We start from the raw sequence: 26,212 nt of genomic DNA, 5'->3' as shown, positions 1-26,212 counted from the left end.
GCATAATTACTAGCACTTTAGAACAGAGAGATTGAAAGGGATGTTGAATTAACATATGAAACTGATTGTATTTTTTACTGATACTATCAAAAAAGTAGCAGCTCCTCTACTACACAGGAATTACTTCAACATATTTCATCTGAAACAAATCAAATCATATTTCCACAAGTTTCACAGTTAACACATATCCTCTTTGTTTTCTACAGGGACTGGACTGATGTGCTCTGCTTGACACTATGAAAGAATTTCTGGGTATTGTAGGGCAAGTTCAAAGCTCCCTGTAACTACACTGGCACCAAGCAGCTTAGGACTTTATCCAACTACAAGCTGAAGACATTCTCCTTCTCTCTAAAGTTGCTCTGAGCAAAGGAGGCAAATTAAAGGAAGCCAACACTTTCTCCCAGCACCCTAAGAATTAACTTTCTGGAGAGAACTATTATAAACAGGTAAAAATATTTACCTTACACACACAAGGGCAAAGATAAATGCTCATAACCTTCTGATGAAACAAAAAAGTGAAAATGCAGTACTGCAATCAGTGTTAAAAGCTCAAGCTATTTGGGGCTTTTTAAGTCATAAATAATATATAAAGAACAAAACATGTTTCTTTCCTAAGGAATTCATTCCAGATAAGAGTTACAATAGCTAAATAATTTACGTGCAGCTTTTTGCCGTGTATTTGCACTACTAAATAACTTAATGTTGATGTGCAGATTGTAAAATCTTTATAGCTTTAGTACTAAAGTTTCAAACAGGAAACTAGTGAGGACAACAGATTTTGTGGAATTTATTGTATTAAGTAATCAGCCTTTTATATTTGCTATTTTCCATTAAAATATTAAGGCTATTTATACCTCCTGTCTGCTTGCCACCGCCCATTCTCTGGAGCAGGCAGAGAGCAGCACCTTGCTAGTCTGTTTGCCTAGGGGGCAGGGGCAGGACTAATAAGCATTTACTAGTTTTTCCATTTGTAAAATATGAATTGTAATATGTATGTCAGGTGGCAAACAGAGCTTTTTAGAATATACATATGTAAAGACATGGCATACTGAAGTTGGAAATTGCTTTGAATAGATACATCCTTAATACATACTTTAATAACAAATAAAGTTTTAAGAGCACAGTAAAAGCAAGCTTAATTCAAGACTGTAACAACAGAAGCGTTTAAATTCAGGAAAACCATTTAATACTCTTACCCTCATCTCCATGTAAGGTGGATCATTTTCAAGTTCTGCCTTATCTTGTGCCAATTTGGCCTTCTGATCTTCAATAAATTTTTCTAAATCATCTGCCATCATTTCTAAGATTACAGAAAAGAGAAAACATTGCATCTGTGTCAGAGCAGCAGAAACTTAAAGCTCAATTACAGTTGCTTACGACAGTAGTTAAGTCACGTTCACATATCCCTCAAAATCACAAGCCTTAAGAATTTTGCTAGGTTAAAGGAAAACCCACCTCAAGAAACACATGCCCTGAGGACAATACTGGATGTTTCTCCTGAGAGAAAAATCAGAAATTCCAGATGGTGTGTCTTAATGATATTTCTCTAATCTTTTTTCTAACTTAGTTAAAAGGTTTTGTTTTAGATAGACAACAGAAAAGATAAACAGCAACAATAAAGTGATGATTAGGCAACAAAAGTGCAAAATAAGCATGTACGCTGAAGTAAGGACCAAATCAAACAGCCACATATGCGGTTATATTTTCTATCACAAAAAGTCTTTAAAATTATCAAGCCTATTAACAAAATAAAAAACAAGTCATAAAGTACATGCTAGGGTTTGCAGAGTTGGAGTCAGAAGTGTATCACTACCTTCTCTGTCAGTAAAACTGCAGAGACAATAAGAACAGCTATAATTCTCCAAGAATCATCATTTTGTGTATATTAAGCAGCATTGGCTTATAATCAGACAAGTCATTTATCTGTAATAAAACATACTGCAGGAACAGCTGATCAAATCCCTTCTCCATTAGTTGGATATCTTGCCTATTTAACTGAAAGTTCTTCAGAGCAGAAACTTTTTTTAGCATCATATTTGTCCAATTTATTGTACGTTGCTGTTTCTAGATAACCTCATAACAAAAGTTAAAGTGAATCAAATTCATGATAATGGAACCGTACAGAAGCCTGGCCAAACATTTAGACTTCAGAATATTCTTTGCTAGGATAGTCCCATCAAAACTAAAAATATTACAAAACTGCATACTGAAGAAGAGCCAAGTATGGAAAAAAAGGAAACAAAAAAAGATTGACTGCATGACTACTCCTAATCTCTACTCGGCTTTTTCACTGATTCCACTGGAGTTTTGCAAAACTAAGCCTACAGATAAGAAGTCCTTATGTTATAGTCCACACTTACAGGAAGCATGAAACTGAGAAGAAAATTATGACCTTCAAATCCATCTAATACTAAGCACGCAATTTAATACAGGTCTTAAGCAATACCATCAGATCTGGCATCTAAAAATCCAGCAGTTTTACTGAGGCCAATTCAGTATCTTTCCAAAGCCTGTTACAGGTTGTATGAAGTAAACAGTAAGCCAGTGATGACAGCATATTAGAAGATACTTTCAGAAAAAGGACCAAAGAATTAAAACACACACACACACACAGCAGAATAAGATACTAAACAGGAAAACATAAAATAACATGTCCAGAGAGAATGAATTAAATATTTATTAGGAAAAGGCAGATGAAGAAATCTAATGTCAGAATTGCAACAGATAAATTAAGTCAACATGCAGTGTCATGTGACAGCAAAGACTTGAACTGAAGGAATACATCTGCTTTAAACTTTGTTTCATGCATAAAACTTTAATGTTATTCTTTGATTAGTAATATAAAATTATAATATTCCTACAAAGGAGGTAGAACTAGGACAACCCATTTACAAGTCCTAGTGGTAATACAGGACAATCAATTCCAAAAATAAATTCCCCCATCTGATTTGTCCTAAATCTTTAATCTCATTAGTTTTGCACAGTGATAAAGTTAAGGAATAAATGAAATCTAAAAGAGCATAAGTTTCCAGGCACTGATAAATTCTATTTAGACTATTAAGTTATATAAGAAGAATGAAAAGAACGTTCTGAATGGATACAACAATTTGTCACACTACAAAACAAGTTCTCCTCATCAACTATCCACTGCAGCATACCCACCGCGAGGAAAATTAATATAGGGAAGCACTGTGAGAGGCCTTCCCAAAAGTTTATTGACTGAAACATCTGAAATTCTGATCTTCATTTGCACTAATATTTATGAACATTAGAACTACTTTCAAATGAGTGTATTGGAATGGTGCCAAACCTATTTTGAAAGACTGTATAAGGAAAGGAATAGACATTTGCAGTGTATTTTCTATCTAGAATGAAGAACAAAGTGAGCATTCTAACATTCTTCATTTTGATCATACTGCTCAAAAGAGCAACACAATAAATTTAAAAGCAAAGACAAACCACTAATCAAGTTACAGCTGAGCTACAGACATTCAGCTGACTATGAAGAAAACTCACAACTCCAGGCCTGGGAATGTAAACTCAGATGATTAACACTACAGCACTGTTGATGCACCATACCTTTAATACAGCTAAACAGCAAGGAAATGTGGCCAAATGCCTTTGAGAAAATAGCTAGATATTTTATGTCTTATTTCCTTTTCCTTGAGGAGATATTCTTAGAATATGCATAAGTGCAAACTTTATGAGATAAGTGAAAAGGGTATGTTATGCTGAAACAATGAAGGGGGTGAGAAAATCAAGGATTTTTCTTATGTATTATAAGCAAAGTACCGACAACTTGAAGGTGAGGCATTTCAAAAAAAAAAAAAAAAAAGCCGACAGTATATAAGCAAATACCTTACTGAATACTAATAAATCAATTTTGTGATCTACTGTAGCAAGTGAAGAGACCATGACTAACACAATAAAAATACATAAATAATACATTTCTATCTAAAAAAGAGCTACCACAGTGCCCAATTGCACAACGAACTCTGTTGGAGCTTACAGCACTGATGTCTCAGTGAACCATTAACTTCAAACTGGTTTTACCAAAGTAAAATTTGCCATTGTAAAACTACTTTAATTCAAAATAAAATAGTCAATTTAGCTTAACAGATTAGCAATGTGTCTGAATGCACATTGTATACTGTTCTTTCCTCCAACGCACTGATAATAGCCAGAATTTCTAGACCCTCTCAATTATTCTACTAAAAGAAGCAGGTTCAAAACTTAAGTTTGAGAAATTGTTCAGTGTGCACGCATATGAAACAAAAGGGAAAATGATAACGTGATAAATGTTCGAAAATCCAACCTTAAACCATATGCCCCAAAAATTATGAGGTGCAAAAGAACAACAGACTTTTCATGTGTTTTGGAAAACAGATTATTTTCTAAATGTGATTAAAAACCTTATTTTTGATAGCATATATCAATATCTTCACATCTTGTATGTATTTGCAAAACATTCCCAAAACACTGTATTATACAAAGGGAAATTACATTAAACATGATTCTATTTTTTCAATTACTGTCCAAATATGCCCCATAAAAAGAATATTTTATAACATTTTACTTTTAAGTAGGTCTTTTTAATTTTTCATAAGCTTTTTTTTGTTTTTAAACAGGAAATGTTCATAAAAGCAAAAGTGAGATAGGTAAACTTCATTTTAGTCAAATACACTAGGGAAGAGAAAACATACAGATACTTAAGAAGTCAGGTTTGAACTTGAGATTTTTATAGGATCTATATCTAAACACAGTTGTTACTAATGGATGTCTCTGTACTCAAGATATTCAAAATATCTATTTGTATATCCATTGCATTGTATGTATTGTATCTTCTTGTGTATTGCACATCTATTTTATCATCTAAAAATATATCTACTGTGCTGCTTTCTACTCCCTCCCTGCTCCCCTTATTTATCAAAAATAAGGGGGGGGCACAAAATTTAAATTCAGCACATGTAAGTAGACAGATTTTGTCTGTTCTAGTCTACTATTAATACTAAAACAGTATCAGGAAAATTGGCAAGAGGACAATTCCCATAAAGTCCGTAACACTGCAGCAAGGGTCATGGGGCAGTGAGATACTTTAAAAAGCAATTTTATGCCGTGTTTAGTTATTGTACTTAAGATTATATGGTCACGTAATTGTTTAAGAACTATTTTTCAAAGTTTCAGCCGTACTTCCCACATTTTCAGGACTGTCAGTACTGGCTGCTTCTCCGTTCCCTTGAACGACACTTAGAAGAACCTCTTGCCACCAGAAACATGCTGCCTGCATCTTTCCCCGTCATTTGTTTTCAATTCTTAGCTGAAAACGTATACAAAAATCCCGTGTCTGGACGCTGCAGTTAATAAATTCAGACTAAAACAACGTGGGTTTTTAGTAACGGCGCAAGCAATTCACTACCGAAACAGCATACCAACAAGCAGGGTGGGTCATTCCCCTCGCTACAGGAGTTTAGCCATTCTTCCTCGAGCACGGACGCCGCTCCAGGAAGAAACTAACCGTCGAAAAGCCTTCAGGGCCAGGAAGCGGGACACAGCACGCCAAGCTCGGCAGCCCGGGAAAACGCCTGCCGCCCTCAGCTCGGCCTCTGGCGCCTCTCACCCGTGCCGCCGGGCGGGCCGGGGCCACCCCCCACACGCACACGGCCGGCCTCCCCCAAACCGCCGCCTCGGCCGCGCGTCACGGGCGAACCCGGCCGCCCGAGCCGCCGGTGCCGGTGCCGGTGCCGGTGCCGGCGCCGGCGCCGGCGCCGCGCGGGGCGGGGCGGCGGGCGGGCTCGGCCCCTTTAAGCAGTGGGCGCCGTTGTCAGGCAACGGTCGCACAACAAACGGCTGCTGCCGCCAGGCCACGCGCGCGGCCCGCGGCGCCCCCGCCTCCCCTCGCGGGGACCACCCGCCCCACCGCCCCGCGCGCCCCCCCGGTCCCGCGCCCCGGCGAGCCGCCCCGTCCGCAGGGGGGCCGGCGGGGGGAGCGGGGCCGGCCTCCGCGGGGTGCGAGGCGGCGGTGGGCGCGCAGCCACCCCGCCGCAGAGCCCGCAGGCTGGGCGGCAGGAAGGCACCGCGCGGGTGCGCGCGCGCGCTCCCGTCCCCGCCGCACCGCTCACCGGCTCCGGCAGCTGCCGTTGCCTCCGCGTCTCGCGCACGTTACCGCCTCCCCGGAAACGGGCGGGCGGCGCCCAGCAGCGCCGCCTGCCGCTCCGGAGGGCGGCGGCGCGGAGCCCGGAGGGAGGCGGCGGCGGGTCCGCTGCCTGCGTTGATGCCGCTTGCCTCCCAGCGGTGGCGATCCCCCCAGGAGCCCGTGAGGAGGAAAGACGTATTTTAACCCCAGAACGCCTTTGACGGACTGCAACTGCATTAAAAATAAATAAATAAAGTCTACAGGGTCACCGATCTTTTCACTAACAGGTTTTATTTACCCAGCCGCCCGCCCCACGCAGCGCCGTCGCGGCCGCAGGGGGGCGCCGGGCCGGGCCGGGCGGCGGCGCGCCTGCGCGGACCGTACCACCTTCCTGCCCCGCCTCCCCCCGCGGCGGGTGGTTGGTTGCGGCGGGGCTGGGGCCGGGGCCCGGGCGCGGGCGCGGGGCGACGCGGGGTCATGGCGGCGGCGGCGGGCGGTGGCGCTTCCTCCGGGAGCGGGATGGCGCAGAAGACGTGGGAGCTGGCCAACAACATGCAGGAGGCGCAGAGCATCGACGAGATCTACAAGTACGACCGCAAGCAGCAGCAGGAGATCCTGGCGGCCAAGCCCTGGACCAAAGAGTGAGAGCGGGGCCGGGCCGCGGGGCGGGCGGCGAGGGCCCGGGGCGAGGCGGGCGCCGGGCCGGACCGGGCACTGAGCGCCTCTGCGGCCTCTCTCTTGCAGCCACCATTACTTCAAGTACTGCAAGATCTCGGCGCTGGCGCTGCTGAAGATGGTGATGCACGCCAGGTCGGGCGGCAATCTGGAGGTGATGGGGCTCATGCTGGGCAAGGTGGACGGCGAAACCATGATCATCATGGACAGCTTCGCCCTGCCTGTGGAGGGCACGGAGACCCGCGTCAACGCCCAGGCGGCCGCCTACGAGTACATGGCTGCCTACATCGAAAACGCCAAGCAGGTAAGAAGCAGCGCTGCAGGGTGTTGCATCCCCTCTAAAGTGGTCGCAGATCCTGTGGTAAGCTAATCGTATGTAAATATATCCTGCACGTCTGGGTTTTGTAGCACCCCCCGTCCCTGTCCCCCTTGTGCAAAGGTGGCTGTCCAGTTACCCTGTTTCTGCTCAAACATCTCTCAAAAAACTATCGGATGTAAGGATCCCAGTCCTCTTTTGCATTTTCACATTTATTTTCATGTCTCAGAATAGGCCATCAGGTACTCAAGCATGTTTTGCTTCCTCTTGATTTTCATCACTCAGGAAGTGTTTGTGTGGCTACAGCTGGTGGCTTGTGAATGGAGTAAGGAGGGAGTGTATTTCTAAAATAACTGATATAATATGCATTTCTAAAAACAATACACAAAATTAAATATAAATTATTTGTGTATAAAAGCTACTTATTACTTGTAGAACAGGAGAATGGCATTTATTCATACTTTCTTGCTTTCTAAAGTCTTTCTATACAGTCACTCTGCTGTTTTCCATAATTAAAAAAAACATGCTTATGAAGAAAAATACCAATGAATAAGTAAGTGTCAGTGGCAATTAATTATCCAGGTTTATAATTAAGAAATGTTAAATAGACTGACTCAAGATAAGATTAATTACTGTGAAATGCCTATCCCCTCTTTCTCACCGTGTTCTCAAAGATCAATGTCATGTTAAGCCTGAGCGTGCAGCAAAATTCTCACATGCAGAAGAGTAACAGAAATGGGAATCTGCTCTGTGGCTGATCGAGAAATCAGCACAGCATATCAGATTACCTACTAACAGGGCTGGGAACTCCTATCCTATGAATAAGCTACCTATGAATCCTGTAAATCATTCTAACTGTCCAAGCTCAAATAGTTGTAGGTCCAGTGTACCCTTTGTTTTTTCTTTAATCCTGAGGTATTTTAAATCTATAAAAATTAGAGATGTTTTTCCTGTTCTCTGCAGATAAGAGGACAGTATTTGAGTTATTTTAGAGTGTTGTACTTCTATTCATACTTTATATACAATTAAAGATTTTTAAATAAATGCAAATTAGATGGGATCATAATGTCAGAAAAGAGTAAACATATTCAGAGGTTGGTATGTTTTAAGACTTTTTTTTGGGGGGGGGATTTATGAGATCATGGTGAAAGCTCATTTGACCCAGTATTCAGCAGCCAGGAAGAGGTTTCTGAATAAGGATCACAATAAATATAGATGTAACAGTTTTTTTGTTCTGTGTTTTTTTTTTCCTCTTCCAGAGTTTGTAGATATAGCCAGGGCATTATTTGGAAACTTACACTGATAATTTTTCTAATCCCAAAAAATCTATACAATTTAACTTTTGGCCTTCATAGCATTCTCTCGTAATGAACTCTGTCATTTTGGTGTTTGAAAGTATTATTTTTAAAACTACCAGTGAACTCACAATATGCTTCTGAAGTGTGTTACTGTAGTAAATAATGAACTTTCATTCTCTACGGACATACACTACAGGATATGAGATTTTTATACTTATGTCATATCTTACCTAAGAAATTTTTCTTCCATGTTGAAAAGTCCCAGCTTACCTGTCATCTCATCATGAGGAATCTGTTCTCTACTTCAGTTATCATTGGAAAAATGGCTCCTTAGAGTTGAATTTCTTTGTTTTGTGGTAGTAGCTATAACAGAGAATGCTAAGACAGATTATATGGTTTCTAGAAAATAATTTTGCAAAATAAGTTGTACGTTTAGTACTTAGGCTATAAATGTATTTTTTTCTTTTTTTATCCTCTTACCATGTTGTAGTATGCTGGAAGGTCCAATAGAGGGCAGATACTGCTTACAGGATGGAGGTATTTAACACTATGGATTTCTTTTCTTTCACTCCTATTAGGTTGGCCGTCTAGAAAATGCCATTGGCTGGTATCACAGTCACCCTGGCTATGGTTGCTGGCTCTCTGGGATCGATGTCAGTACTCAGATGCTTAATCAGCAATTTCAAGAACCCTTTGTAGCAGTGGTTGTAAGTACTGGCTGATAGTTAATTTAATCATTCAATAAGCTGGTAAAACTGGGTAGCAAATTATGTTAAGGAGGGAATTATTTTCAGATTTCTGGTAGTTAATGTTTTGATAGCACGTAGTCTGCATGATGGAAGTGTTAGCTCCAAATCTTAAATTGGTATCACTCCTTTTGCTTTTTTGGCCACACTGGTCAAAACAGTAGCATTTGTTCACTGAGGCCAGTTTCACTGCATCAGTCAAGATGTTGTAGTTCTGCTGAAATGTGTATGCTGCTCTTAACTTAAAGTTCTGCTTGATACTTTTTCAAAAAAATTTATTGAACAGTCCACATTCAGCATTCTGCAATAGATAAAAAATTCTGGATTTTTTGTTCTGTTAGTTGTCTTTTCTGTATAATGGAGCCAAGCCAATATAAAATGCCTTCTAAATGAAATCATTGGCACAGTATGAGTAGAAGATGTTAGGAAAGTTATCTTTGAAGAAAAAATCTTCTGAAAAACTTGTTGGGCTTTTCCTTGTCTTCCAGGCTTCAGATCACATTTTAAATCAAAAGTAAACCTTATTATAAAAACTGTTTGTGTAACCATTGCTACTGAAGAACATAAAAAAGGAAAAAAGAAGACTGAAATTAGTCAGAGAAAAGGAGTTTAACTCTGATCATAAAATTACATTAGAAAAGGATAAATCAGTCTTAGGAAGTATTTCTGCCATGTGAGTTCTCCTATGTTATGATGTAATTTCATGAATTCAGAACACTTTCTTTTGTTTTGTTTTGTTTTTTTTTTTACTTTTAAAACGAAACCGTGTGTTAGTAAATGTATTATCAAGGAGAGTCCTACATTAGTCTCCTATCTCTACTATCAACATACAGCATATTGCATACTTTTATCTCATAACCACCAGAGATGAGAAAAATGTAGATTTTTATTATGGTTTGTTGATAGCTCCAAGTGCAATTTCTTTAAAGTATTTGGGAAATAGGGGAAATGAGTTTGAAGAATAGTCCATAGAAAACTTTTAATATTCCCATCTTTTTAAAAGAACCTCGCACCAATAGATGCCAATTGAAAAGGCACTGCTTATGACAAAAATAATACACTGTGCAGTAATTGTTTCTGAAATACAATTACCATAAAGCTAATTTATTCCTGTAATAATTCACAAAATATATATAACAAACATTACCTGTATTTTTACAGATTGATCCAACAAGAACAATATCTGCTGGAAAAGTAAATCTTGGAGCATTTAGGACATATCCTAAGGTAATTAGTTAACTAGTTAAAATTACCTAGTGCAAGATCACTAAACTGTCTTTAACTAAGTGATTGATTAGTTCCTATCTCCAAAGATTACTGCAGTTTGATCATTTGACAATTTGACCTGCTTTGCTATACTGTATGTCATTGTTCATTGTAAAAGAAAGACATGCTGACATACAGATTATTGTGTGTCTTTGAATATTGATTACATTTAGAAGGGTTGACTTCTAGTTTATTTTGCATAGATTTTTGGCAGTATTAAATCAAATAGACTGTCTAAATATTGGAGCTATCCTAAAATTGTAGGAGCTCAATGTAGCAGCTTTTAATGGATATAGTTCTACATGACATTCATGAAAATAGGTTCATGTTAATTCTTCTCTGTCGTTTTTTAGACCTAAAACTAAGTTCAGTGACATGTTTTATATGTTGTAATCTGTTTTTCATTTGAGAAGGGCAAGATTCAAAATTTCTTGCTTAACTCTTTCAAATAAATAATGTGAATTTTGTACATAAATAATGTACAAAAAATAAAAATGGAGAATTAAACAATATGGAAGAGTTAGGCTAAAAACTATGAAATTGTGCAAATATCCAAATGCAGTCTTAAGTTTATATTTCTGACAGAAATATAAATATGTCATTTAATTTTGATCTAATAAAGTTCAGGTGTATCCTTCAGGCTTCCAGTTACTGACTCATCAGAAATTTCAGTCTGACATCCAAGTAAAACTGTAATTAACAAAAATGTTTGTGAGAGGTTCCCAAATGCATTCAAGCATTGTTTTTGTGTTGCAGATACACAAGAGAGCTTTCTAGAATATTTTCTAATTCGAAAGAATATTCACTGCTATAGGCAAAACCATCTTATAAATACTTCCAGAATTTTGGTCAGGTAGAAGAATCCTGAACTGGAAAAGCAAACCCTATTCAGAACATGCACATTAGGATATTTTTAGGGAGTCCTTACAGTGGTTTGTGGGCATTCTTGCTAACCCAGTAGCTATGAGGGGCACCATCTTGGCTAAACTAGTGACCAAAGTATCTGACTAAAGGTTTTCACAAGGCGTATTCAAGGCATGTATGTTCTCTCTCTCTTCTCATGCTTTCTGTCTTCCCCCAAAGGAGGATTGAAATCACTTCCAAGAACAGATAGTCTTATGTCTATGCTCTTTCATTCCTTGATCTGAGAGATGATCTAATCATAACTTGTCATCTTACTTGTTTAAAAAAACTGAACTGTGACCACCAGTTTGCTTCCAACGTGCTTTTTGATAGCTCCATAAGTGTAATGACTGTTAGTAAAGCCAAATGTAAATCTGCAATCCAAGAAAATTCCAAATTCCAGGCTACTAGGAAAATTTTAATTTTCCTTTAGAAAAGAGCTCTCTTGAGAATTTTTGTGAAGAGCTTTCAAACAACTTAGGCATTAAAAAAATCCCAAACTTACTGTGTCATTTTTGTTCTTTATTTAATTTTTTAGGGCTATAAACCTCCAGATGAAGGTCCGTCTGAATACCAGACTATTCCACTTAATAAAATAGAAGATTTTGGTGTACACTGTAAACAGTAAGTAACTTAAAAAATACTATCTTTGGCACAAGTTCTCAATTTTTGTCTTTAGCATAGTGTTTCAGCATGGACAAGTGTATTTCTTGGAGTGTCTCAAATCCTAAAGTTCTTTGTTGCTTTAGCACTTGTTTTTGCAGAAAAGTGTTACTTAACTGTCATTTATCAGAAAGTATTTTAAGGGAGGACTGCTTTAATGATGAAGGTGAACGTGGGTAAAAGCTTTAGCCGTTAATTTTTGAACGCTTTTAAGTAGTGGTGCTTTCTTAGGGCAGAGAGGAAAGGGTCAGATGCAGATTTAGCAGCAGGGCTAGAGAGACTGAAATCTGGCTGGTCTTCTGAGTAGCAGCATTCTGTTTTTCCTGCATCACGGTCATGTGACTGTGCAGTTTTTTTCAATGATATTACGGTTCTTTCTGTCTTTGGCGGGATTGGGAAGAGGAGCTGTTTCAAGGGTAACATCAGCAACGGGAAGAATTACAGCTTTTTCTCTCCCGTCCAACCTTATGGCAGTGCACATATTCTTGCTGGTGCAGCTAAGGTGGGGTGGAAAGCAGGGACAGATGGTGGAGACGTAGTGTTTGAAAGGACAGCCAAGGAAAAGTGGGACTGCTTCTTTCAGTAACAGCCTGTTTTCAATTTTACCTTCAGATGTTTGACAAACACTACAGCTTAAGCATCTGTGTATAATGATACTTGAAGATCTAATTGATGCCAGTGTATCATGTAGACCGTACTTAATATTAATTATTAATATTAATTATTACTAAATAATAAATTAATATTAATTATTGATAATATTAATTAATATTAATAGTACATATTATTTAATAGTACTTCTGTGCCTAGTGTTTTCATGGTTTTTGGTGCTTGGAGATCTGTTCTTTGGTGCAAGTAGAGTTGTATGCAAAGTCTGACCCTGAAGAGATGAAGAAATTAAAATTTTCAATTGGGAATTGGGTTTCCAAACCAATTTGAGAAAAATCCAGGACAGTAGCTGGACAGAAATCCTTGTAGAACTCTAATGTTCCTGTCATTTCAGAGTTTTATTAAAAGTCTGGCACTGCACGTTAAGCCACACTTATATGCATCAGAGGAGGACACCTTTTACCTTTTCTTTCTTTTTTTTTAAGAGGTGGTCAATTCAGCAGAGTTCATTTGTGGAGGGTTTTTTGTCAGAAGTGCTTAATAATTACCATCACAATGTCCATCTCAGTAAGCTGGCTTCCATAAGCTGTCTTCTGTTACAAGTCAATTCTTTTCATCCAAACTTTATAGAAAATAAAGGAAATAGGAAAAGAGATGGAAGTAAAACTGGAATTTCATCAAGTTAAGGAATTATTGGTAATGCAAAAGAGTAGAGTGGTGGTGTCCTTTCACTAGTACGGTGGTCTGGCTTAGAATTTAAATTTAAGAGACTTGTAGCTCTATTTCTTTACTTGAATAATGATCCTGTCTGTCAGGCAATGCCAGTCACTACTGATTGCTTCATAATAACAGTTTGGGTAATCTTAGTCAAACTTCTCTCCTTCAATTGGTGTTTAATGCCTAATGCAAAACTGTTAAGGCTAAATCCATCTTAAGATCTACTTCAGAGATCTTAAGATTTTCCAGCACTTTCAGAACTGAGCTTTATCATATTTCCTACTGTTTGAATTTTTATCCAGGTTTTAATTATTGACTTGTACACGCACATATCTATTTGATTAAGTCCATTATATTGTCTCTCAAGTGACTTGGATTTCTAATTTTGAATCTGCCATGCATTTCTTTGAAGAGTACCTGACGTAGTACCTCATTTTTCTCCTCAGATATGAAATAAGAGTATTTTATCACAGAAATACTAAAGTGTGGTATGTTGGTAGATTTAAAGCATTTTGTTAATCTCGGGTGGAATTTAGTATAGAAATTTCAAGTAAAATAACTTTCCAGAGAAATTAAGAGATAATAGGATTAATTATTGATACCCTGCTGAAGAATTTCCTAATCAATATTAAGTGTAATATAATTCTTCAATTGTTGTCACTGTAATTCATCTTCATTGGTCACTTTGTGTAATTCAGCTTTCTGTCTGCTTTGTCATCTCTTGTGAATTCTGTAACACCAGTAGAACCTAGCTTTTAAAATGTGTGGTAGAACATAATATTATTTGGCCGTTTGTAACACTTACCATTATCAAACACTCCTAATTTAATTAGAGGTGATAGATGACCGTAATTTTGTATATATAAGTAACAACTATTACAGTACAAATGATCCCAAGCATGGAGGGCATCATTGCATTGTACAAGAAGTTAAGAAAATAATAAAAGCACTGTCAATCTCTTAAATAGAGTACAGCAGTAAAGGAAGTGGGGATTACTTAAACCTGTATTAAAGCTATATATTAAATATGGAAAAGATTTTAGAGTTAGAATTGGAACTGGTGGTAACTTTATTGTTCTGTGCTTTGAATTTTTAAAGACATTTCCTGTTGATAAGGATTTTTTCAAATGCATGTAATTTGGGTGTTTGGCTCCCATCCAAACAAGATGTATTTAATTGTAAGCTTATTTTGTTTGCATGTTTGCTTTTAAAGGTATTATGCTTTAGAAGTCTCTTACTTCAAATCATCTTTGGATCGTAAATTGCTTGAGCTTTTGTGGAACAAATACTGGGTGAACACTCTGAGTTCTTCTAGTTTACTTACTGTAAGTACTATAGTATGCTATTAAGTGCATGTTTAATTCATTTGTGCTAAAAGCCAGACCCTGTACTGTAAAATGTAGATCCCACATGAAGGTTCTACATGTCAGATATGAACAATAAAGGACTGCTCTTCTAACCAGAAATACTTAAATGTTCCTTATGTCTGCCCCTTAAAAGTAGAAGCTTGGGATAACTTATGTATAATTTTACTGAGTTCTGTATAATTTTGTCTTTGTCTTAAATACCTTTTAACATTGTAGTCCTCTACAGCACTGTAATGAACAGTATCCCTTAAAATAATGGCACTGAATAAATAAACAATTACTATCTTTTTTTTTTAATGCCTAACAAATGGAACTGTTAAAATGAGGTTGCAACAGAAATACTACAGGTAGATCTTCAAAGTAACAACTAAGCATCACAAATTTCCCTCTGCAAAAGTCCATTTTGTACCTTTTCTCTTAGTTGAAAACGACTGGATTTCACTTACTCTTTCTTAGTTGCATTGCTTAGGGTGTTGGGTAGGAAGTAATAAAGAGCACCTATGTCAGGACTTGAGTATTTCTTAGCTGTTCAAATCCTGTTCTAAGGCACTCGGAGAAATGAATTAGGCTTAACTACCACTTTAATGTTCAGTGGTACTTAAACTGCAGTTATAGTTTAAAATCTGCAGTACTACAGACTTTTCAGGTTCTTTTCAGATGTCATTTGTTTATTCTGTGTACAAATAATAATATGAATTTGTAGCTCAGAATTCAATATGTTTATTGCTTTCTTTCTTGTAAGAATGCTGACTATACCACTGGCCAAGTCTTTGATTTGTCTGAAAAATTAGAACAGTCAGAAGCTCAGCTTGGACGGGGCAGTTTCATGCTGGGTTTAGAGACTCATGATAAGAAATCAGAAGACAAACTTGCTAAAGCAACAAGAGATAGGTAAGATAATGTGCACCTGTGTTCTTCATGGTAAAAAGTGTTATCATTTTGATTTAAACTCTTATTTTCAAGGCTGTAATTGTAACCTACCAATTTTAACCTACCAAGATTATAGATAGAAACAAGACACTCGAAGTAAAATATCTGTTACTTTTGCGAAATTAAGAGTCTTGCATTTATTAAACCTACAAGGACATTTCAATATTTCTTTTCCAGAATAAACTATAAACTAGAGTTGATTTATTAAAATAAAAATCCCTGTTAAGTTCCACTAGTATAAAGCAAACAAAAAATGATTTTTGTCAAATGCAAAATGGTAGCATTGCTATAAAATAGCACATTTTATGTGGTTAATCAGATTTAAGAACTAATTTAATTTACTGTTATTCTAAAATTGTGTCCTAAATACTAGTCCTGACAGTCTGATCGATTTAGTTTTCATTTGAGTAATACTTTCATTCACTTAAAAATTAAGAACTCCCTTTTTCATATTTCTTAATACATCCTTTTCCTCATAAATGAGGAAGCATTTTTTTAAGACACCTATTGCGAAAATTCTGGCCTTATATTTTGCTACACTGTTTGCAAATAGTTGCTGTTATCAGTTAATGGACTTTACCATCGTGGGGTGTAAAGCATTATTTCAAAAAAGTCATAGTGCGTTCCCTTTAGTATTCTCCATTTCCCTTTAGTATTCTCCATGTTTGTTGGTAATCAGCTTTTTTCTTTACCTTTGAAGTATAAAAGTGAACGTAGGTTGCTTTTCACTAATTTTCACATCACTCTCCCAATAAATAGTCTTAAGAATGATACATGTGGTTAAAAGGTCAATATGATCACTGTTTTTCCAAGTGATATGTTGTTAACAAAGGATAGTTGTATCCAGTAGAAGTCATACAGTATCCTGGGCTTAACACTGTATTTGGCAAATTCCATTTGGCAAATTCCAGACTCTGAAAACCAGGAAGTACTACACTAAAATACATGCTAGTGCAATCTCAGGTCCATCTGCGGAGAAGACAGGGCTACACAAGACTCACCTGCATACATTTTAGGAGTGTTCAGAATGAGATATAATTCTATTCAGTAAGGAATTGTTCTGTAAAATCAGTTGGAACAGGCTGTAAAAGTTCAGTAAGATCTGAGATGTTCTGCTTTTCAGATTTGGAGACTGGCCCTCTTCATCCTTTTATCCTGATAAGTAGAACAGATCTCTTATACTCATTCAATTTTTATCTCATATTGGCAATACGTACCACAAAACAAACTTCACTAATGACCAAGTTGTGATTTTTGAGGTACCAGATGAGTGGTGAGTTTAATGATAGGTAAGTGAAAGCAGAGGTTAAAAGACATCTTTTGTGGAAAAGATTGATTTTTAAATAAGTGACTTTACATGTACATAGGCAAGTGTAGGAAGTTCTTGCTCAGTACAACTCAGCTGAACGCATACATAAAGAGCGGAAGTCAGAAACTGTTCTGTGTTGGACAAGCCTTTTGTTTCCCAGTAAGCAGTGGGAGAATACATGCAAGTATAATATGGTCATTGCTAAATAGAATCAGAGTTGTGCTAGCATGGTCTGTGCTTTTGTTTACTTGTTCTGAAAAGTTAACAGCTTTTTACAAGTTTTTTAACAAACACGATAGAGTTGGTTTGTTTTTTTTCTTTTTTGGTTTTGTAGAAGCTAAAACCCATTTAGACTACTTTAGTTACCTCCACTACAAGTGCTTTCTGTAATGCTATTGCTAATCACCGTGATACCTCCCAGTTCCTAAAATGCTCTTTGCTCTTCTCCTAGTGAAATGTTTACAATAGCAATGCTCTAAAGACGCTAGAAGGATGAAGTTGCCAACAGGTTTTGCCTTTGATTTTGATCCCTGTTTGGTGTCACAAATCATTGACAGCATTTTATTTTCAAGTTACTCTCATGTGCTTACGGTTATTCTAAGACATGAAATAGCGTCTTTACTTTCTCTGATCATCCTACTATACTATTTCTTGCAGTGTTTCTAGTGATCTATCTTTTCTGGTTTTATTCAGTCATTGTTAGTACTTGATTTATAATTTATAAAACTGGAAGAGGTTGTTGTTGTCACCAGTTCTTCTTTCCTGGGTAACACAGGTTACTGTTCTTCCCTGAATTAATTCTTACTGAATTGAAGTCTTTTAGAACAGTGGTACCCAATGTCCACAGTCACACAGGCCTCCCAGCTCTCACAAAGGAGGCTGCACTCTTCTCTAATGTGATTAAATTTCATACATTCATGCATCTGTGGGTATATCTGCTCCCATGAAATACTGGCTTACAGAACTACTGACACACTTTTACAGATGTGTATTCTTCTTCAGGTAATAACCTGTCCTAAGAAAAGAGAACAGCCAGTAGTAGACTGGTGCAGCCATTGATTCATTGATGCATTGACTGGTGCAGCCAACAATTGATTCAGCAATACCTGAATTATCTTCAAAAAATAAGGTTACTAAGAGTTTGCTGAAGGATGAATAATTGTCCTAGTTGGGTGTACCTGTCTTAGGAGAAAAAAAAAAAACAAATTATATGGCATTAGCATAAAGCTTCCTTAAAGTTGGCTACATGACATCTTCTGTTCTGATGTGTATATACATGTCACTGAGAGCAGTTACCCAAGAGTCAATTTGCATTAGCCAAGTTGAGCTCTAAGCCGGCCTCCTTCCCTGCTTAGGAATCCTGGATTTGTCCAGTAGTAATTTGTCCCTATTGTTCATGCCTTCAGGGCTGATTATCTTTCATGTTTGTATATTCTATTTTGAGACATGTTTATGTGTTAGTTTGACACTATAGCCCCATAAGCCAGGCACATCGAATGAAAACTGGATCAATAGGAATCTTCTCAGCTGTTCTTTTGCACATACATACTACGCATATTTTGACTAATAACTGATTAGGTCTATAAATTCTTCCCTTAATGTCATCTGTAAGTTTCTCGGGGGAGCTATGGTTACCATGCACTAGCTACCTAATGTTGGGCAAAGGAGATAAGGTAGAGCACAGTGAGATCCTTCAAATATTGAAAAAGTTTGTAGCTCCCTTCTGCTGGAAATTTTTTGGAACCTTTTGTTCAGATGACCTCAAAGCTCACTTTCTGTTGTTCATGCAAGATGTCCTAAACTGCTAGACGAAGAAGTTTTCTGAAATTGGTCTTTGTATGCACAGTGCTTGTCTGGTTTTTAAATAACAAAAAGTTATTGGCAACAGTGGCTAAATTCCTGTGTGTGACTTTTCATTTCTGGACAGTTGTGAAGATTCATGGGGTTATGGGCACCCTGAACTTCCAAAACAGCTGAATATCTTCAAATGCAATGACAGTTTAGTTCAGTGTTTAGCCAACATTGAATTTATGCTTGTTTTTCAGCTGCAAGACCACCATAGAAGCTATACATGGATTGATGTCTCAGGTTATTAAGGATAAACTTTTTAATCAAATTAATATAGCTTGAAATGCATCACCGGCTGATACACATCTCCAAAGCAGAAAAAGTCATGGTTTCTTTTGTTTGGACTTGTTCAATTTGGGAAATGAAGCTGGAGTGGAAAATTATTCATTTAATTTGTAGTACTTTAATATTTCCCACCTGTTTGACCAGTTTTAAAGAACAAAATGGTCTGAAATGTAGTGTAATGTTTTGTTCTTTATCATAAAACACAACCAATTTGGAGAATTGTTCCAGAAGAAAAATAAATATGACTTACTGGTTTTTGCTCTTAGGTATTTATCTCTACTTTCTGCAATAAAAAAAATGTAAAAAATGAGCAAGCGTTTTGGGAGTTGAATTTTTTGGCAAACATTTGTCTTCTCTTACTCATTTTCTTATTGTTCCATAGAAAAGTTTTGTTCAGTCAATTAGATTAGATAGGTAATCTATGCACAGTATAAGAAATTTATTTCTCAGATTTTCATTTCTACACTTAATTTTAAGAATTGAAATTCTATTATCTTAACCGTTAAGAAGTTCTTAAATCTAATGGAGCCATTACGAATTTAGTTTTAGTGGTCCAGTGGACCAGTTCTCACACTGAGAACTGAGCACATGAGCATTCAGGTATGATACAACAATATTTTACTTGTAGCTTCACAATTATGATGAACATTTTATATTTTTACATAGTCAAATAACTATTCCACAGTGAAATTGTGAACCTAATAATATGTTTACATAGCATTATTTTTTTCCTGCTCACCTTCTATTGGCTACCACGTTCACTTGTTGCACTCAAAGGAAGAAAATGGAAAATTAGTATCTCTGCAATACAAGTTAGCCTAAAATAGATATAAAAATGCATTAATCATAATTGCTGGCTTACAGTATGGTGCTGCTGCAGGGCTGAGTTAAATTTGTTTTAGAGGCTTTCGTACTGCATTTCAATAATTCAATAAGTTGGGATTTCTTTTAAGTTTTTATCCTTAAGCCTGAGTTTCCTGGGTTTTGGAATGTTTACTTTGGGGATAATTTATAACATGCTTTATACAATATGCTATTATGTTTTATACCTTAAGTAACTGATATCCTTTCAACCTTAACTTTGCCTTGATGTGGGTTTTGTTTTTGTTTTGGTCTGGAAATTTTAATAGCTATTACTCATTTGGTGCTTTTCATCCTAATGGATTCCAGTGTATTTGAAGTTAGTGTGCAAGTTCCAATACGATGGAAACGTGTCATTCAGCAAGGAAATGCAGACCCCCGGAAGCAGAAATTTGTCGATAGTTTTAAAGCAGCAGCATCCAATAGTTAGGAAAAATACATTTAATTGGAGCTAGTGAAGTTTAGACCTGGGATAATTTAAGTAGAATGTAATATATCAGATTTGCAGTTTGACAGAACAACAATTTTATGCTTCTTTTTTTTGGGGGGGGGGAGTAGAAGAATACTGTGATTTTTAATATCCAGAGTTATTCATTTTCTTGGAAATGGCAGGGACAGTCTTCTGTACAAGCAGGTGCAGTACATAAGTCCACAGTACTACCTTTTAAGTTTAAGGATTACATAGCAAGTGTACCAAGGCAGTAACTTTTCCTACTTATTTTCTTCTAAAGGAGTTTGTGAAACTTCAAATATTAGCACACGGCCATTGTCCCATGCCACATGTGTTTATACAGAACAGTAATTTAACTTTGAGAGATACACAGCTTTTGTAAGATAAACATGTATTTGGAAATACAACCTGTGTTGCCACCTCTTTGTATTCTGTTTGCATATCGTGATCCAAAATGTTTGGACATTTAGGTATATAGCTGAAATATAACAGAATAATTTAAATTTGTGTTTGTCTATTCGGCATATTTAAACTGTTCTTATTTATGATAGCAATGAGCTGAAATTTCATGCACTGAATGTTGTTTTTAGGTACAGTTGGCTTTAAAATGTCAAAATGTTTTATAAACTATAGCAATGTGAGTTCCCCGAATGCTGATGTAGACAGTTGTCCAGCTGTGTTGTAACTTACTGAGCACAAAGCCTTATAAATAAATTTAAAATTATACATGTAATTTGGGTATATCTGGGCACTGTATCGGATCCGTTTTGTAGTGTTGAGGAACAGAAATAACAATGTCCTTGTTCTTGATCAAACATTTTTAATATTAGCACTATTCCAAATTCTGCCTTTACTGAGATCAGAATTCCATTTATTGAAGATGGTTACCATAAAGGAGTAATCTCACACACACACACAGAAAAGAAAAAAGAGCTTATTCTGAACAATGGAGATTCATTAAGTCATAGAAAATGCATCATATTTCCATCAAATAGTGTTGAGACCTGAAAAAATTAGGAATAAATGTGTTCTTGAGAATGAAACGTGTCTGTCAACTCTATAGAAATATGTGATTTCAGTCTTCTGCATTTGCACTCATTCTCTTTTTATTTAAAGTTTAGTAGTTTATACAAATGAGTGCCATGTATCAGGTAATTATTTTGACAGTCAAAGTAATTCAGTACATGATAAATCATGTGCAAATATTTCTCTTTATGTTGATTTTGAGACAAATACACATATAAAAATTCCAAGTGTCTTTGATATATTTTAAGAAGTAAAAATCAAACAATGACTACAGTTAATTTCTTCATCTAACAGTATTTGCCAATGGATACTAAAACTATGCGGTACTGAAAATAATGAACTGTTTTTGAACTTTCTGCCTCTTCTACCTTTCTACTGTTTTTATTTTCCCCAGACATCATCGAGTTGTCCTGTATACTCACCTTTCTGATCTATGCCCATTGGATTTTAGAATTTATACATTCTAATCTCAACAAAAAGCACTGAAATATAAATATATATATTTGTAACAATCAAATACCACAGTCTAAGCTGCAATTCCTGATAGAGTACTAATCTGGCTTTACTATACAAAGGCTAAAAAAGAGCCTTTCAGATTTATTCTGTATTTACTGGGATAGTCAAAGCTGTTTCAGTGTCCTGTCAAACCTCCTGCTTTGAAGTTCTCTTCAAATATATGGTAGGAACTGAAATAGCAGCTCCTAGAAAATAATTATTTTGTCTGAAGATGGAATGGTTGTGCTAGTGTTGGCGTATGGAACCAGAAAGATGTGATTTGTCTTGCCTTTTTTGTTTTTATTTATTTACTGAAGCAACAGTGAGTGATTTGCTTCTATTTCTGTTCATCTGTTTTCCTATATTCCAGTACACCTAAAATGCATGTATTTTAACAGGTGAGAAGAGATAAGGGGTTATAGGAAACGCCTTGCTGTGTCAGAGCAGTGGTCCATCTCAAACAGCAGCCGTAGGGGTTGTATTTGGGGAGAACACATGAACCCGGCCGCTTTCGGTAGTCTGTTCCCCTTTTATTCTCCCAGGCTCCTCAACTGTTGTATGAGGGATTTCGGTGGGTACATCCCTGACTGCTCCTCTTAGTGTTCCTGAATGGACATGTTGTCCTTGAGTTTGTTTAACCCTTTCTTTAGCTGCTAATATTGTCTGCCTCCAAAACCTCCCGTGGCAACAATTTCTAGATGTTTACCTGCAATCCGCAATAAACTAACTTTCATTGTTTTATTTGGTTGCCACTGCAGATTGAGTTGATGATTTTAGAGACCCATTAAGAAAAAATTAAGAACTGTTTAACTTACAATCGGTAGTTACAACTCTGGAAAGCACTGTTTAGGCATGGTTTAGATTTTCCCTAGATGTATTATTTTACATCTATCTACCTTGAAGTTCCTTTACCACACTTTTGCCCGTGTGATTTTGTGAGATCATTTTGGAGCTCCTCACCATCAGGATGGTATCTGACTACCTCAAAGAGCCTACTTATCAACTGCAAACCCAGAGGTATTTAGCTGTCTTTAACTCTTTGAGGTTTTTGTCAGAGACTTTGTGACTGACATACTCATTTCGGAGAGGAGTTTACCGCAATGCTATTGACTATGTTTTGTAATATATTGACTTACATTTGGACAGTAAAGTCAAATGCAAATATTGTGCAGTCCATAATAAAATGCAAGTATGAATTGTCTTTATAATTCAGTATGGTGTCTAACCATTGTTTTGTGTTCTGAATATCCACAATAACTGCACAGAGAATAATAAGTATAGGGCAAACTTTTGAAAATAAACACATCAGAGCAGGAACACAAAATTGCAGTGACTGTGGGGAGGAATGTTTTGCTCTCTAAAGGCTGTGCACTGGAGAACTAGATCATTTCAGGACGTGTACATGAATGATGAGGCGCAGATGTAGTAATCATGCATGCACAATAATTCATTTATGTTGCAGATGTCTGCACTGTATCTGAATGGCATGTATATGTGGAACTGAAAATGAGCTATTTAGAAACTTGGAAAGTTATATTCCTGGGTTATTTTAAAATTAACTGTAATAGAAATATTTCAAAATTATATGGAATATCTGAGGTACCTGGTTACACAAAGCAGGAATACTCTTATACTTTTATTTCTCAATTTTCCTGTGTATCCAAGATACTTTAGTAAATTTTGCCTTAAAATCCCACATAAACAATTTACCTACTCAGATTACCTGCTCAGTAGGCTTACTCTTCCCTATTCTGTAAAATGATTTAAGCTGGTTACATTTACTTAATCAATGTTTGGATAGGGCTTATTAAAACTCTAAAAAGATAATTACATGATCATGCTATTAGGGCTAAATTTTTTCTGAGTAATTCTGCAGTCAGCAGCTCCCCACTGGACCACTAAACAGCCAGATTTTTAAAAACTCAGCTCTTCTGTGTGGGGGAAAATGGGAGTTACTAGATGTTAAGTGTTTCCATAAGTCTCTTATCTTAGATGTCTACTGGAGACTGAGTTTTTCTGAAGGATTAGTCCTAGCTGGGAGTTTTAAGCAATAATCTCCATCCCCTGAAGAAATACAAGTTATAGGAAATGTTTTGCTCCCAAGAATTCTCTCCACCACTGCTAGCCTCCAGCATCTTTGAGCTTTGTACAAATTCTGTAACCTTTGCTCGTGTGAGCAGTCTTTATACGAACAGCCTCACTGAACTCAATAAGTATTTTGGCTTTAGCAAAAGCTAATAAAAGGGCTAACCTTCATCTTTTGCTTTTGAGAAACATCAGGAGTTCTTCATGAAGTCCTTTCCTTTCACATTCATAACAGGCAGTCATGAGCTAGCTGCAACAGCTCTGTGCATTGTCTTTGACATTCCCTGAAAAACTTCTCTTACCCCATAATGTCCTTTTCAGAGCCCTATTTTCAGAAGGGACTTTCTGTTTTCATGGCCTTTGGAGGTGGTTTGTGTTGGCATTCTCAGATTAGTTTGAGAGAATGAGCTCTTTTAAACTTGCTGCTTACTAGATAAAGGATAACTTTCCTGCATTTCTATCACTTGTGTCTTTATAAAACTTTGTGTCTGTTTTTGAATATTTGTTTGTTTTTATGTCAACCTGCTTTGTGTTTCATGATGTTTCAGTGTGGCGGACTCATAGCAGCCTCAGAAGTTACTAGATCAGTATGAAGTAAAACACAAAATCTTTTGAAAGCTGTTTACAAAAAATTGTAGAAAAAGTGTTTTTTCAATGATTAGTGGAAGCAGGTTACTGAGCAGCAGCAAGGTAATAGAGCAGGGTTGAATTCTGAGGGTTACTAGGGGTTCTTAAGGCGCTACATATATGTGTATCTACAGTTTCAAGCATTTTCAAACAAAACATGGATATTAAAAATGCAGAAATCCAAGTTTCTTGAAGCTAATTGCTGATGTTAATATCTTGTTTATAAGGTGAAAATATACGAAATATAATCAAGCATTTATTATCCTGTTTATTCTCTCCCCTTCACAAATTTTGTAATTATTTATTTTAGGTCAGTGTTTTAAAGTTGGTACTGTATGTTACTTTCTCTCTGATAAGCATATTATTATTTCACCTAATTTATTGCTGTACCCCAAGAAGCCCTAGCCAGAATTATCTCATTATGCTACTGTATGTTAATATATGGTATTTAAAGTATTTACTGAAAGCCCAATATACAAATTTGCTATATCATACCATAAGCTATGTTAAAATAAAGTGATAAAAACAAATACTTTCAAATAGCCAAGAACAGAGACAATTTATAACTATAGAGTGGAGCTAACATCATTTTAAGGGTACAAGTGCTTAAGAGGTGAAAATGACTAAAATATGGAGTGATAATACATAAGATTAATTGCATGCTTATAGGATGTTTTTTAACTTGTATCAAGTCTTGAAGGATTGACATCAGAGTGTCTCCAGTTAGTTTAAGTGTTTTGGAGATTTTTCTGGAGTTAAAAACAAATATGCTAAACCTTTAAGGAATTAATAAAGTACCTTGTTCCTCAGGGTGTATTTTTTATGAGCAATAGTTGTACTTTTCAGACCCTAGAAATAAGACCCATGGGGAAATATGTAATTTAGGAAAGTTAATTTTAACCCTCAGATGTAACTTCTAACATATGAAATATTTGCTGTGACGTTTGGTTTGTTTTTAGTTATGAAAAATTGCTTCATACTGGCCTTTCTGAAAACTACAGTATCCTGGGAAGTAGCATGGTCCAGTGGATAGGTCATAGGACTGCATCTCAGGAGAATTGGGTTTTCTTCCTGACTTTTCACAAAGCAGGAGTTAGCAAGGTATTTTTGCCTGAGCACTAGCTGTTTTCGTCTCTATGAAATAGTGAGATTGATCATTACTCTTTCAAAAATACAGATGAAAAGGATGTATATTACCATATACAGGTAAGCAAGTCTTAATAATATTGTTAGCAAAGAATATTTACTCTTTTTTGCTCAGTTTGTCTGCTCAGATCATCACAGATAGGAAATGCTTCAGCCCTTTGAGGGGATTATAACTCTTGTTTTCAGGCACTCTTAATTTTCAACTGAAACATGTATTCAACTCCTATGTAATTTGTCCATCATTTCCTGTGTGAATTTCTCTGTTTGTTTTAGACCCAATTACCTTAGGGCTTGTGCATAACTGCAGTGGCATTACTTTATTAAAAAAAGGAAATTAATTTATGTGCCTGCATCTAATGGCAGGCAATCCTTAGTAATTACAACCATCTGAACTTTTTTTCCAGCTAAGTTGCATTAACTTACTACATCAGTTGAGGTTAGAATTACGCTTATATT

At 36.8% G+C, this 26,212-nt stretch overlaps 2 protein-coding genes across 6 annotated transcripts in view; one reads left to right on the top strand and one right to left on the bottom strand.

Annotated features, from left to right (window-relative positions):
* The window catches only part of CSPP1 (centrosome and spindle pole associated protein 1), a 66,629-nt gene extending 60,454 nt beyond the window's left edge, over positions 1–6,175 (bottom strand). For 3 of the 5 annotated variants that reach the window (XM_067290526.1, XM_067290529.1, XM_067290530.1), the window contains exons 1-2: positions 5,430–5,467; positions 1,197–1,300 (exon numbers count right to left, since the gene is read on the bottom strand). In XM_067290526.1, the coding sequence (XP_067146627.1) occupies positions 1,197–1,298 (102 nt within the window). In that variant the 5' untranslated portion in view covers positions 1,299–1,300; positions 5,430–5,467. Of the gene's footprint in view, positions 1–1,196; positions 1,301–5,429; positions 5,468–5,515; positions 5,551–6,119 lie in introns of those variants that run through there. The other 2 variants (XM_067290527.1, XM_067290528.1) reach the window with 2 other exon arrangements.
* Positions 6,176–6,581: 406 nt separating this feature from the next.
* Positions 6,582–19,375, top strand: COPS5 (COP9 signalosome subunit 5). Its single transcript, XM_067290524.1, has 8 exons — positions 6,582–6,774; positions 6,878–7,112; positions 9,001–9,129; positions 10,330–10,395; positions 11,876–11,961; positions 14,540–14,651; positions 15,436–15,584; positions 18,978–19,375. The coding sequence occupies exons 1-8, from the start codon at positions 6,611–6,613 to the stop codon at positions 19,060–19,062; spliced, it is 1,026 nt and encodes a 341-aa protein (XP_067146625.1). The 5' UTR covers positions 6,582–6,610; the 3' UTR covers positions 19,063–19,375.
* Positions 19,376–26,212: the final 6,837 nt, after the last annotated feature.

Source organism: Apteryx mantelli, chromosome 2, assembly GCF_036417845.1.
Source record: "Apteryx mantelli isolate bAptMan1 chromosome 2, bAptMan1.hap1, whole genome shotgun sequence".
Taxonomy (NCBI): domain Eukaryota; kingdom Metazoa; phylum Chordata; class Aves; order Apterygiformes; family Apterygidae; genus Apteryx; species Apteryx mantelli.
This window is presented reverse-complemented; position numbering and strand designations above follow the sequence as displayed.